This window comes from Procambarus clarkii, chromosome 9, assembly GCF_040958095.1.
Source record: "Procambarus clarkii isolate CNS0578487 chromosome 9, FALCON_Pclarkii_2.0, whole genome shotgun sequence".
Lineage (NCBI taxonomy): Eukaryota > Metazoa > Arthropoda > Malacostraca > Decapoda > Cambaridae > Procambarus > Procambarus clarkii.
Genome location: NC_091158.1, coordinates 28,970,153 through 28,984,663, shown reverse-complemented (window position 1 = coordinate 28,984,663; position 14,511 = coordinate 28,970,153). Strand labels below are relative to the sequence as shown.

Below are 14,511 nucleotides of genomic sequence, written 5' to 3'. Positions count from 1 at the left end.
TTACCCATGCTGCTGACAATCAACCCCCCGGCTGAGGTTACCCATGCTACTGACAATCAACCCCCCGGCTGAGGTTACCCATGCTGCTGACAATCAACCCCCCAGCTGAGGTTACCCATGCTGCTGACAATCAACCCCCCGGCTGAGGTTACCCATGCTGCTGACAATCAACCCCCCGGCTGAGGTTACCCATGCTACTGACAATCAACCCCCCGGCTGAGGTTACCCATGCTACTGACAATCAACCCCCCGGCTGAGGTTACCCATGCTACTGACAATCAACCCCCCGGCTGAGGTTACCTATGCTGCTGGCAATGGATTCAAAAGTTTAGGCATCTCCTCCACGCCCAGCCACTGCTAGACACACCAAGGTGGTGACATCTTCCAAAGAGAGGTATTTTCCACTTAGTGCTAAAAGTGTTTCTAGTGAACTCTCTTCACTTGAAAGTGTTAACTTCAAGCCGCAAAATGTAACATCTGTGTCCCCGATCGATTCTCTTCAGACACTAATGGCGACCTACCAACGCTGCATTCTTGGCGACAGAGCCTCCCACTTGCTGGGTAACCAACACCAGGCCTCCCACTTGCTGGGTAACCAACACCAGGCCTCCCACTTGCTGGGTAACCAACACCAGGCCTCCCACTTGCTGGGTAACCAACACCAGGCCTCCCACTTGCTGGTAACCAACACCAGGCCTTCCACTTGCTGGGTAACCAATACAAGGGCTCCCACTTGCTGGGTAACCAACACCAGGCCTCCCACTTGCTGGGTAACCAACACCAGGGCTCCCACTTGCTGGGTAACCAACACCAGGGCTCCCACTTGCTGGGTAACCAACACCAGGCCTCCCACTTGCTGGGTAACCAACACCAGGCCTCCCACTTGCTGGGTAACCAACACCAGGCCTCCCACTTGCTGGGTAACCAACACCAGGCCTCCCACTTGCTGGGTAACCAACACCAGGCCTCCCACTTGCTGGGTAACCAACACCAGGCCTCCCACTTGCTGGGTAACCAACACCAGGCCTCCCACTTGCTGGGTAACCAACACCAGGCCTCCCACTTGCTGGGTAACCAACACCAGGCCTCCCACTTGCTGGGTAACCAACACCAGGCCTCCCACTTGCTGGTAACCAACACCAGGCCTTCCACTTGCTGGGTAACCAATACAAGGGCTCCCACCTGCTGGGTAACCAACACCAGGCCTCCCACTTGCTGGGTAACCAACACCAGGGCTCCCACTTGCTGGGTAACCAACACCAGGGCTCCCACTTGCTGGGTAACCAACACCAGGCCTCCCACTTGCTGGGTAACCAACACCAGGCCTCCCACTTGCTGGGTAACCAATACAAGGGCTTCCACTTGCTGGGTAACCAACACCAGGCCTCCCACTTGCTGGGTAACCAACACAAGGGCTCCCACTTGCTGGGTAACCAACACCAGGCCTCCCACTTGCTGGGTAACCAACACCAGGCCTCCCACTTGCTGGGTAACCAACAAGAGAGCTCTCAGTTGCTAGGTAACCAACAAGAGGGCTCTCAGTTGCTAGGTAACCAACAAGAGAGCTCTCAGTTGCTAGGTAACCAACAAGAGGGCTCTCAGTTGCTAGGTAACCAACAAGAGAGCTCTCAGTTGCTAGGTAACCAACAAGAGAGCTCTCAGTTGCTAGGTAACCAACAAGAGAGCTCTCAGTTGCTAGGTAACCAACAAGAGAGCTCTCAGTTGCTAGGTAACCAACAAGAGGGGTCTCAGTTGCTAGGTAACCAACAAGAGGGCTCTCAGTTGCTAGGTATCCAACAAGAGGGCTCTCAGTTGCTAGGTAACCAACAAGAGGGCTCTCAGTTGCTAGGTAACCAACAAGAGAGCTCTCAGTTGCTAGGTAACCAACAAGAGGGGTCTCAGTTGCTAGGTAACCAACAAGAGGGCTCTCAGTTGCTAGGTAACCAACAAGAGGGCTCTCAGTTGCTAGGTAACCAACAAGAGGGCTCCCAGTTGCTAGGTAACCAACAAGAGGGCTCTCAGTTGCTAGGTAACCAACAAGAGGGCTCTCAGTTGCTAGGTAACCAACAAGAGGGCTCTCAGTTGCTAGGTAACCAACAAGAGGGCTCTCAGTTGCTAGGTAACCTAGAGAGAGGTCACCAACCAGTAGTCGAGGTTGCAATCTCGACTACTGTACCTGTCCAGCAAGAAAGCTCACATAAGAGTTCACTGACAGTTTCCGTGGTAAATAAAATTGGTGACAACATTACTGGCGAAGTACAGCATGACGGAAGAAGTTGTTCTTACCTATGGTGTTCCTGACTGCCGTGGGACGACTGGGGTTGAGGAGGAGCCGGTCCGGGGTGAGTGTGAAGAGCGTCAGGCGACGACGGACCAGCTCTTGTGGCAGACTCTCAGGAAACTGCAACAAATGGTGATAGTCTCACATGATCGAAAATCTTTCGTACACACAATATTTAACCCTGACACACGAAGCAAATGCTGCTGTGTTCGGAACAGACGATATTACTAACCCCTACCATACCAAGCTAATACGGTGATGGTAGGACATACTAATATTATCCACTAATAACCATGAGAGGATCAATAAAGGAATCAAGTATAGTGGCTTCTCAGGGTAAATTGAATATTGCCTCTTAAGTAAATCCGCCACTTACGCACAACATTTCCCTTATGAGAACCTAAAACCTTCAGTCTAAGGGTTAAACATGATAAAAAGTACTCATTAGAACGATTGGTATTTAATTAAATACCAATCGAATCACAGGTCGTTAATGACGAATTTGGAACCTTGTCGATGGTCGTGTCCACTGCGAGAGTCGGGGAGGGAGACGCCAAGCGACACCATTGTGTGGATGGCATGCTAGACGCTCACACGTACCAGCTCCCACAAGACTCAACACGTGATCGTATCATCCACACTTCTCGCAAATTTCGTGATATAGGAACCCTAGAAGTCCGCTCAACCCCCGATTTTGTACCTTGGGAAGTATTGTACCCATCGACTGGTAAAATATATTAATTTGTCTTGGCCAAGTGTTATCATATATTGTAGCCCGGTTATGTTACCAGCGAGCCACCCCGAACGGGTAAGCTCTTGTATCTTAATACAAATTCCTTCCCTGAAATATGCTGTGTATAGTAGTGACAGAATACTTCTTATTAGTTACTCGGCAGGTGCAGTTCGAGGGAGGAGGAAATAACATTGAGTCAACCTGTGGTAACACGAGACATTCCCAGTCACCATTAGAGCCCTTGAGGTGTTTCCGGAGCTTAGCATCCCCGCGGCCCGGTCGTCGTCCAGGCCTCCTCGTTGCTGGACTGGTCAACCAGGCTGTTGGACGCGGCTGCTCGCAGCCTAACGTATGAATCGCAGCCTAGTTCATCAGTTATCCATTGGAGGTGCTTATCGAGTTCTCTCTTGAACACTGTGTGGGGTCGCCCAGTTATGCCCCTTATGTGTAGTGGAAGTGTGTTGAACAGTCTGCAGCCTCTGATGTTGATAAAGTACTCTCTCAGAGTACATGTTGCACCTTTGCTTTTCAACGGGGGTATTGTGCACATCCTGCCATTCCTTCCATGTATTTTGTGATCTTACTTCTTAGCACTCTCTCAAAGATTTTTATGATGTGCGATGTTAGTGCTATCGGTCTGTAATTTTTTGCCTCTGCCTTATTTCCTCCTTTATGGAGTGGTGCTATCTCTGCTGTTTTTAGTATATCAGGGATAACGCCAGTATCTAGGCTTTGTCTCCACAGAATGTGAAGGGCCTGTGATAGTAGTTTTTACAGTTCTTGATGAATATGGCGTTCCAAGAATCAGGGCCTGGTGCAGAAGCTTACTGTTTATAGCTTCTTCAAAATCCAGTGGGGATAGGGTGACATCTGATATATGATTTGATGTTGGTATCATATCTATGAAAAATTCATTTGGGTTATTAATCTTTAGTGTGTTTAGTAGCTCGCTGAAAACAGAGTCGTACTGCTTCCTCAGTATCTTGCTCATTTCTTTGTTGTCATAGGTGAAAGTTCCGTCTCCCTTTCGCAGGGGCCCGATACTAGATGTGGTTTTTTATCTTGATTTTGCATAGGAGAAATTTTTTTTCAGATTTCTCCCTATCCAACGAGGTTTCATGGAAGGGGACAGAAGGATGTCCAGTGCCTATTATCAGGCTGTTGCTACTCACTTGCTAAGAAATGTTTATCTCTAACCTATTTAACAGTTGTACTAACATTAATTTTGTAGTTTATTTATTATCCACTAGTAGTGGTATGGGCTACGTACATATACCCCCCAAACTTGTGAGTAGGACAACATCCAACAGGATAAATTTAAATACAGTCTACTATGCAAAATACAGTCCACTCCTAAATATACAGTCCATTCTTAATTAATAATATTAAATTAAAGTTAACTAATAAGTTAATATTTTAAAGTACATAAATCAAATGAATTCCTGCTTGGAAAATTTCCCTCACACATTGTTTCCATAACCTGCCCTGAAACCTACTGTCAGTGTGTAGGAGGAATGCAGTTACAAGTATTCCGCCCCTTGCTTGTCAGCTAAGAGGCTGGTGTTGTTGATTTAGGGGCCACTATAGTAGTAGTGCCAAATGTGCCACAGCCGGCTATAGACAGAGAAAATTGTAAGCCTTACAGCTAATTGTTACCTGTCGGCAGATGGCTACTATTCCCTAAGGCAGATAAACATGTTCTAAAGCAGATGTTTGGCGACCCTGGGCATCCCTCCCAGAGAGGTAAATGCAACCTCACACAGAGAACCACCTGGGAGACCTTCGGTTCCTAGCGATCCCAGCCGAAAACTCGCCAGGCGTCCTGTAGTGCAAGGTAGTCGAGCAGTGGAATAAAACCACATCCTAATGGCAGCTGTGGCTTCGTGATGTCCTCAAATTCCTCCAGAAGGTTCTGCAGGTCAGGAGAGTTATGTGGGGCAAGGCTAGTGAGTACCTGTTGCTCTGTACTCACCCACTGAAGCTCCCCCATACGTCACATCCACCAAGCGGGTGTGATGGTATAAGAAATCATACCCCCATTATAGGCATATTACCTTCAGCAACGTGGAATGTCCATGTGAAGCGACCAAGGTCAGCAAAACCACATCTCAATGGCCACTCAAATGCTCAAGCTCAGTTGGGCAAAAACGTATTAACATCTTCCGTAACCTCCATCAGAGCACGAGCCAGTGTCCACCACGCCCCGAGGACACACCAGGAGCCAGCGCCCATCACGCCCCGAGAGTTCTCGGGGCGCAGAGGGGTCTGATGAGTTCCCTATACAACTGTGATTCAAATTGTTGACCCTGGTCCGTGACAAGCGTTGCAGAGGCTCCAAAACGGGATACCCCCCATAAAGGAAAGCCCGAACTACCGACTCGGCTGTCATTTCGACCATAGGAACTGCCTAAGGTCATCTGGAGAAGCGGTCAACATACGTGAGTAGGTATGAGCATCCCCAGGATCGAGGAAATGGACCGACAAAATCCACTTGCACTACTTCAAATCTGGCCGATGGTAACGGAAAGTTCTGAAGAGGCGTCTGTGTGTGTCGATGTATCTTTGATTGCTGACACTGGAGGCAGTTGCACATCCAACTTCGAACATCAGTGTTAATTCCTGGCCATACCATCCATTTGGTCAGGAGGCATGGTGTAGCTAGGATGCCCTGGTGAGCCAAGGATTGGAGAGCCGTGAAGATCCTGCGCCGATGGTTCTTGGGTATACATGGCAATAGGACGCCAATGAGAGATGTGTCACATGTGATAGTATCCTCTGAATTAGGCACAGGTACGTCAACAGGCCGAAGTGCTGAGGAAGAGGTGCCCAATTGTAGGAGTTCCAGGTCCTGTCGCTGGGCTCTAGCAATTTCTGCGTAGTCAAAGTGGATCGTCTCGGGAAAAGTGCGCACAAGCAAGGTCGAGAGAAGGCATCTGCGACTACATTCTCAGTCCCCTTCACGTGCCTGATGTCAGTTGTGAACTGGGATATTTAGCTCAAATGTCGAATGACTTGCAGCAAGTGGGAATCTCCCTTTGCTGCCAGGGCAGCAGCCAGTGGTTTGTGGTCGATGAGGACGTGGAAGTCACGTCCCTGGAGAAAATGCCTGAAGTGTTGAATGGCTACATATATAGCAAGGAGTTCCTTGTCAATTGTGCTGTATTTCGTCTCTGCTGACGTTAAGCCTGCTAAAAAAAAAGGAATGGGTCACCAGGTGTCGTCGATAAATTGATGGAGTACCACTCCTATAGCAGTGTTGGAGACATCAAATGAGAGGCTAATTGACGCCTTGAATACTGGACGGGCGAGGAGAGTGAGTTGAGCTAACTCCTGCTTAAGGTTGGTGAACGCCATCTCTGCCTCTGGTGACCATGGCAGGGGTACTTTGGACGCCTGCTTATGCCCACACAGGAGGTTATATAAAGGTTTCAGGATCTCAGAACAGTGCGGGATAAACCTTTGGTAAAAATTAACCGCACCCAGGAATTCTTGAACCTTCTTAGGGAGAAGAAGCTTCAAGAATTTTCCGACACCCACCACTTAGCTGCGGTGGGTGTCGGAAAATCTCGGATAGCGTCAATCTTCTTCTCCAGTGGCATAATACCTGTGGAGGACACTCGGTGTCCCAAGACGTTGAGCTCAGGAACCTCGAAAATGCATTTCTCAATATTAATCTGCAGGCTATATTCGCACAGGTGAGTAAAAAGAATACGAAGATGCTTCCAATGGTCAGCCGGAGAGCAACTCACTATAAGGAGGTCATCAGTGTAAGCATAGCTGAAGGGTCTGCTTTGTGTCTGGAGTTTTTCTCATGAGTAGGCTGGCCGTTTTTCTGGTTTTATAGTAAACCATTATAGTAAAATCAGAAGATACAACTGACGAGTTACTATAAAACCAGAAAAACGGCCAGCCTACTCCTGAGAAACTCTCCAGACACAAAGCAGAACGCTTTAAAAGAGACCAACGTCGTCTATGCCTTCAAATGCCCTTTTGGGGACTGTATGCCTCAAAAAACCCAGTATATAGGCAAGACAACAACATCTCTTTCCAGGCGTTTAACTATGCATAAGCAACAGGGCTCCATTAAAGAACATATAATCTCTTCCCACAACCAAACCATCACCAGAGAAATCTTAGCAAACAACACAGAAATCATCGATAGATACAGCGATAGCAGGCAGCGGCTTGACGTCTGCGAGGCACTACACATCAAGAAGTCAACACCAGCAATCAACAGCCAATTAATGCACAACTATATTTTACCCACTTCAAGACTCCGCTCCAATATAGAAGCATCAAGAAATATGGACCAATAGGCTTTCTACAATTACTTCCATTCAATACCCATTGTTTCGTGTTCTGTCTTGTGTTTGAATTTAATACCCATTCAATACCCATTGTTGAAAGTTTGTTTTCACCTCATCCACCTTACCCAAATGTATATATAAAATCGAGGATGTGTAAGCTCTATTCAGTTTCAGTTTTGTGTTTGTAAACTAAAGTCTTTTAAAATGTAATAAGTTTTACGAAACGCGCTCAAGTGTCGCGTCAGACTAGAAATAAAAATGAATTTTGGAGAATTGATTTTTGAATTACCATCAACAGTGAAAAGAAACGTAAGAAAGATCTAGAAAATTCGTGTTAGAATTATTAATCTTACTTTTTCGGTCATATATAATAATAATAATAATAATATATATATATATATATATATATATATATATATATATATATATATATATATATATATATATAATGTGTGTGTGTGTGTGTGTGTTGTACCTAGTAGCCAGAATGTACCTAGTAGCCAGAATGCAGTACTTGGCCTGCTATGCAAGGCCCGATTTACCTAATAAGTCAAGTTTTCCTGAATTTATATATATTTTTTCTTTGAAATTATAAAGCTATCCATTTCATTATGTATGAGTTAAATTTTTGTTAATTTGAGTTAAAATTAACGTAGATATATAACCGAACCTAACCTACCCAACCAAACCTAACCTAACCTATCTTTCCTAACCTAAACAAACATAACTAAGTCAATAATTTATGTTCTTAATATAATATAATGATAATATTTAAAATAAACCAAATTGAAACAATTTTTCTTTTGAAAAACTGTGTTTTTCATGTGTTTTTCACGTGAGGGAAATCTTCGAATCCTCTTTACCAATTGTTTTGAAATTTTGACACAACGTTGCATTCGAATAGGCGCGTGTTTTTATATACCTACTATATTCATGCCTCACATGTGACAGGAAAAAAACATGTTTTTTTTTTAAACAGTGCCATGTGTTGAATGTAAGAGAAACACACGCTGTAATCTCTGAAAGTTCTTCACCGATTCCTTTGAAATGTTGACATAACGTTCCATTCGAATACGCACATGTTTTTATACATCTACTATTTAGATACCACACCTGTGACAGGTAAAAATATTTTTTTTTAAACAGCTCCATCTGTTGCACGTAGGAGCAACATTCACAATAATAAATATGTTACAATTCCATTTCAATGTTTCCGATTGCATTGATAAATTTAATTTTCATAGATTTCGATTTATTTAAATTGTTATTTAATTACTAGCAGTACCCGGCCACGCGTTGCTGTGGCTCAGGAACGCTTGTGCGTTGCTGAGCCACAGCAACCTTTCCTGTTCCCCAGTCCTCTCCACCATTCCATCCTCTCCTGTCTCCTCGGCCTCCCAACCATTCCCCACTCCACCGTCCCCTCGTCCTCCCCACTCCACTATCCCCTCTTCCTTCCCACCATGCCCCACTCCCCTGTCCCTTTGTCCTTCCCACCATTCTTCATTCCCTCATTAACTCGTCCCCTCCATCCCAAACTACCCCGTCCCCCTCGTCCTTCCCCACCATTACCCCCTCCCTTGTCCCCTCGTCCTTCCCCACCATTACCCCCTCCCTTGTCCCCTCGTCCTTCCCCACCATTACCCCCTCCCTTGTCCCCTCGTCCTCCCACCATCTCTCACTTTCGTCCCCTCGTCATCCCCATCATTCCCCACTCCCTCGTCCAATGCCTTCCCAAATTGTCTGATGTTTCTATCAGAAAATTGGGGACATCAAGTGATATGATGTTCCCATCTCTGAAATATAAGAAAAACAGTTAAAAAATTATATGAAAATATGAAAAAATAAAAAATAAACTATACCCACAAAATCAATGGAATGGTAAACAACACAGCTCAATTCCAACGCAATTCACACAAAATAATTAAATCAAAATGAAAATAAATCAAAATGTATGAAAATTCAATTCATCAATGCAATCAGAAACATTGAAATGGAATTGTAACATATTTAGTATAGCATGTGTGTGTTGCTCTTACATGCAACAGATGGCGTTGTTTTTTCAAGGAAAGCATAGTTTTACCTGTCACAGGTGTGGCATTTATACTTATACTTACGAAATGAACGGTATGGTAAACAACACAGCTCAATTCCAATACAATATCACACAAAAAAATTCAATAAAAATAAAATAAATCGAAATCTATGAAAATTCAATTTATCACTGCAATCGGACACATTGAAATGGAATTCGTGATATATTTAGTATAGCGTGCATGTTGCTATTATGTGCAACAGATAACGCTGTATTTCAAACACGCATGTTTTTACCTGTCACGGAGAAGGCATCCATATAGTAGGTATATAAAAAGATGCGCCTATTCGAATACAACGTTGTGTCAAAATTTCAAAGCAATTGGTGAAGAACTTTCGGAGATATCAGCGTGTGTTGCTCTTACGTCCAACAGACGGCGCTGTTTAAAAAAAAAACATGTTTTTTCCTTTCACAGGTGAGGCATGTATATAATAGATATATAAAAAGACGCGCCTATTCGAATGCAACGTTGTGTCAAAATTTCAAAACAATCGGTTAAGAAGAGGTCTCGAAGATTTCCCTCACAGGAAAAACACATGAAAAACACAGTTTTTCAGAAAATGAATGTTTTTTACCGTCACAGGCATGACATCTATATAGTATGTATATAAAAACATGCGCGGATGCGAGTGGAACATTGTGTGAAAATTTCAAAGCAATCGGTGAAGAACTTTCGGTGATTAGCGATTTTGAAGAAACGAACATTTCCATTTTATTTATATAGATTTTGTGTAACATTGCACTGGAATTGAGCTGTGTGTTTTACCATACCATTCATTTCGTGAGTATAGTTAATTTTGTTTATTTTTTTCATTGTTTTTATTTCGTTTTATTACTGTTCTTCTAATTTTTCAGTGATGGGAACATCAGATCATTTGATGTTCCCAATTTTCTGATGGGAACATCAGATCATTTAATGTTCCCAATTTTCTGATGTGAACATCAGATCATTTAATGTTCCCAATTTTCTGATGGGAACATCAGATCATTTGGGAATGCATCGGACGAGGGAGTGAGGAGGACGAGGGGAAGGGAGTGGGAGATGGTGGGGAGAACGAGGGGAAAGAGGTGGGGGATAATGTTGGGGAGGACGAGGGGACGGGGAAGTTGGGGATGGTGGGGACAGGGGAATGGAGAATGGTGGGGAGGACAAGGGGACAGGGGAGCGGAGGATGGTGGGGAGGAAGATGGGACAGCGGAGGGGAGAAGGGGTTGGGAGGACGAGAGGATGGGGAATTGTTGGGAGGACGAGGGGATGGGGGAGGGGAGAATGGTGGGGAGGACTGGGGGACAGGGAAATGTTGCTTGGCTCAGCAACGCACATGCGTTGCTGAGCCACGGCAACGCGTGGCCAGGTACAGCTAGTGTGTGTGTGTATATATATATATATATATATATATATATATATATATATATATATATATATATATATATATATATATATATATATATATATATATATATATATATATATATACTCCCTCTGGCTGGAAGAAGGGGGACCCATAGGCTCGGAGGAAACCACACATAACGCATTGGAGGGAATGTGGGTCCCCTCCAATACAGTTTCTGTGTGCTTTTCTCCTACCACCCCCTTCCCTTTTTTTTTTTTTCCTTTATTGTGTATTTAAAGGTTACAAAACATACAAGACAAATGCCTAAAGGTTATGGATCTCTTGAAGCTCCTCCGCTTCTGGACAGGAACCGAGGACGCAGCAAGCATTTCCCCTCTGGATCGCCACACTGAGACGCTGAAATAAAAAACTGGAAGCCCTTGGGTCTCTGGTGACGTCAATGAGCTTGGACCCCAATTCCTTGAGAAATCCCAAGGCACTCTTGCCCCAGGGGCCATGCGTCTCAGACGCTATGGGAACAAAGAGGTATTGACCTTCCAGTCGCCTGTACTTGAGTGATTTTGCTGTTTCCCTGTGGTTGGCCGCCCCACCTGCTTGATCAGCTCCGAAGTGTACATAGGTGTCAGCCAGGGTGGATACACATGTGTAGTCCCACACCAACTGTCTACCCTCCTTCCATGAGTATATGGTGATGCCATCAGGGCGAAGTGCTGGGAAATCCGGGTTTTGGACCCCTAGGATGCGAGGTTCTCTCTCCGCTGGGCACCCAGCTGAGACGAGGCTTCTCTTGATGATGTCATTGACCTCGTTGTGTCTTGCATGCCAGCCCTTTGTGCTTCCGCAATGCAACCCATGCAGTCCGTATTGGTCTGCTTCCACCCTGTTGCAAATACACTTGTATTCAGTGTGAATTGGGGCACCAAGGCGGAGGGCCACTGCTACACGAAGGGATTCTGGATCTAGGCGCGTGCCCATTGCAGACATGGGTACTGCCAGGAGGAAGTCTCCTGCATGGGGGGCACGCACTGCTCTGAGGCGGGCTTTCTCCTTGTCTGATGTTGCGACGCTTAGCATGGCATCAGCTACTTTTTCCACTAGAGGGTGGTCCCAGCCGGACTGTTTGTGTTGTTTTGTTGGCTCTATAATGGTGGCTGGGGCTGCAAGAACATTCCACTGATTTGAACATTCAGTGAAAGCAGGATCGTGTATTCCTGCTGAATCTCTCAGGGTTGCAGGTAAAATATCTCTGACGAGGTCGTGCGATGCATGAGAGGAGGAAAGGAAGGCTGGTAGAGCAATTTGGGAGGCTGTGCGGACACCAAGGCCGCCGTGTCTTACAGGAAGGGTTGCTTGCTCCCACTGAGAGTCGTCCAATGGCAGGTTCAGGACTTTCACCAGCATGGACCTCAGAAGGGTGTCATACACATTTAACTTAGGGCTGCTGTAGGATGGAGAACATCTCAGAAAGTAGGTCAACTTAGGGAGAGACAGGCATCTTGTAAGGAGAAAGAGAGCATCATGGGCATCAATCTTGTCAATCCTGTCCTGCATTCTCTTTAGGTCAGTGATTTTTGCAGCCAGGACCTCCTCGATTGCTCGTGGGCCAATGGGGGCACCCAGGAGAGTGCAGTCCGGTGATTCGACAACGAGAATGTCTGGAAGAGCATTTTGTATTTGCCCAGTGATGTCTGGGTTGCGGGAGATTATTTCACATTTGGATGCATTGAGAATGAGGCCTAAGGCTGCTCCCTGCAGCCTGCTATATATATATATATATATATATATATATATATATATATATATATATATATATATATATATTATATATATATATCTATATGTATATATAGCTCCCTGCTATATATATATATATATATATATATATATATATATATATATATATATATATATATATATATATATATATATATACACACACACGCCCGTCAGGAAACACAGCTGAATGCCTACCACATGCGCTGCCTTCGACACATCTTGGACATCACCTGGCAGGACAAGGTGACAAACAACAACATCTTGGGGAGAGCAAGAATCACCAGCATGTACACAATGCTGAAACAGAGACGAATGCGCTGGCTCGGGCACGTTGTGCGAATGGGCGACGGCAGGATTCCCAAGGATCTCCTGTACAGAGAGCTGAGGCAGGGAAAGCGTCCACCAGGCAAGCCCCAGCTATGGTACAAAGACGTATGCAAGAGGGACCTGAAAGCCATGGACGTCGATCTTGCTATATGGGAGACACTGGCTTGCAGACCGTTCAGCCTGGAGGCAGTCTGTTCAACGAGGTCTCTCCAAGTTCGAGGAGTCACTTGCCAAGGAATCGGAGGCAAAGAGACAGAGAAGGATAGCTGGTAGCCAGGAAGACAGACCAGAATCGGACTTCGTTTGTGCTCGGTGTGGGATGGACTGCCACTCTCGGATTGGCCTCATCAGTCACACCAGATGCTGCACCAGGATTGGCAACTAGGGCGCAACTCCATAGTCTCCCGAGACTGAAGGATGCCTACTATATATATATATATATATATATATATATATATATATATATATATATATATACATATATATATATATATATATATATATATATATATATATATATATATATTTATATATATATATTGTGTATATGCCTTAGTGCATTGTATGTGAATAAATTGGATACGGAACACGCGGAAGATATTCAACTGTAAAAGATTATTAATCAAAAACTAATTTTTAATCTCTTCAAAATATAGTTTTAATGAATGCCGCATTGTGTATCTAAATATCTATAAGAAGCTAACATTTATCACTTACAAATCAATTATTTTATCACCTTTCAAAATTATTTATTTAATTACCAATCATATTTTTACCATGAATGAAAGAATGCAGAGTATTATCTGACAACCCACCTTCGGAAGGTCCTGGTCATCACAGCTCACAACGAAGGCAACTCGAACTGATCCAGAGCGGAAGGGGAAGGTGGTGACTGCCCTGAGCCCCTGCTGGAGAGTGCCCAGGGCGTGGTGTCTGTTCCTTGGCTGTGTGGCCCGGAACTGTGAGACTGGGGCGAGGAAAGACGCCCCGGAGGTGTGGTAGATCACCTCCCCGCCCCGGGTCCCGTACCCAACCACACCTATATCTATGTCACTGTTCACGAGAGTGCGGGAAATTAAACATTTTAGTACTCAGAGATTGAATTGTTTTATGTTTAGGTGCCATACCTGCATTAAAATTGATAATGTGAATAAGTAATTAAAAAATTATGAAGCTTCTTAAAATTAAACAAATGTTGAAAATAATTGGATGCAACAGACTATGATTAAATGCTGGTCAGAATGCCACTGTATAGTGGCAATGAGGTCCAGCACCATCTAACCATTGCAAGAATCATGCAGATATAATCTAATAAGCCTTCGTTTTAACCAAAAACATGCAATAATATACAAACATTATAAATTTATACTTTTTTTTATTAAAAGAAGTTTTAGGCTTTACAACAGACATCTCAAATTTTATCGGAGTAGCGTATGGAAATTGTCTCCACCAACAACCCAACAATCGTCGCGGCTGTCAAGGTATATTTTACCTTAAGTTCTTTTGTCTTGCAATTCTCTCGAGCACTGGAGGCAAGGGCCGGATCAGGTGTTGGTACATGAAGGTGTCACACTTGGCCTCGTTGACCAGCAGCAGCAGGTCCAGCCGCTGTGTGGGCCACACTGGCTCCCTCACCA

General features: G+C 44.6%; 1 protein-coding gene across 1 annotated transcript in view; it reads right to left on the bottom strand.

Annotated features, from left to right (window-relative positions):
• The window catches only part of LOC123766095 (uncharacterized), a 902,969-nt gene that overhangs the window by 115,518 nt on the left and 772,940 nt on the right, over window positions 1-14,511 (bottom strand). Inside the window, exons 54-56 of the mRNA XM_069321294.1 lie at window positions 14,367-14,511; window positions 13,690-13,927; window positions 2,287-2,401 (exon numbers count right to left, since the gene is read on the bottom strand). The exon at window positions 14,367-14,511 is cut by the window's right edge and continues 18 nt beyond it. Coding sequence (XP_069177395.1) covers window positions 2,287-2,401; window positions 13,690-13,927; window positions 14,367-14,511 — 498 coding nt within the window. The remainder of the gene's footprint in view (window positions 1-2,286; window positions 2,402-13,689; window positions 13,928-14,366) is intronic.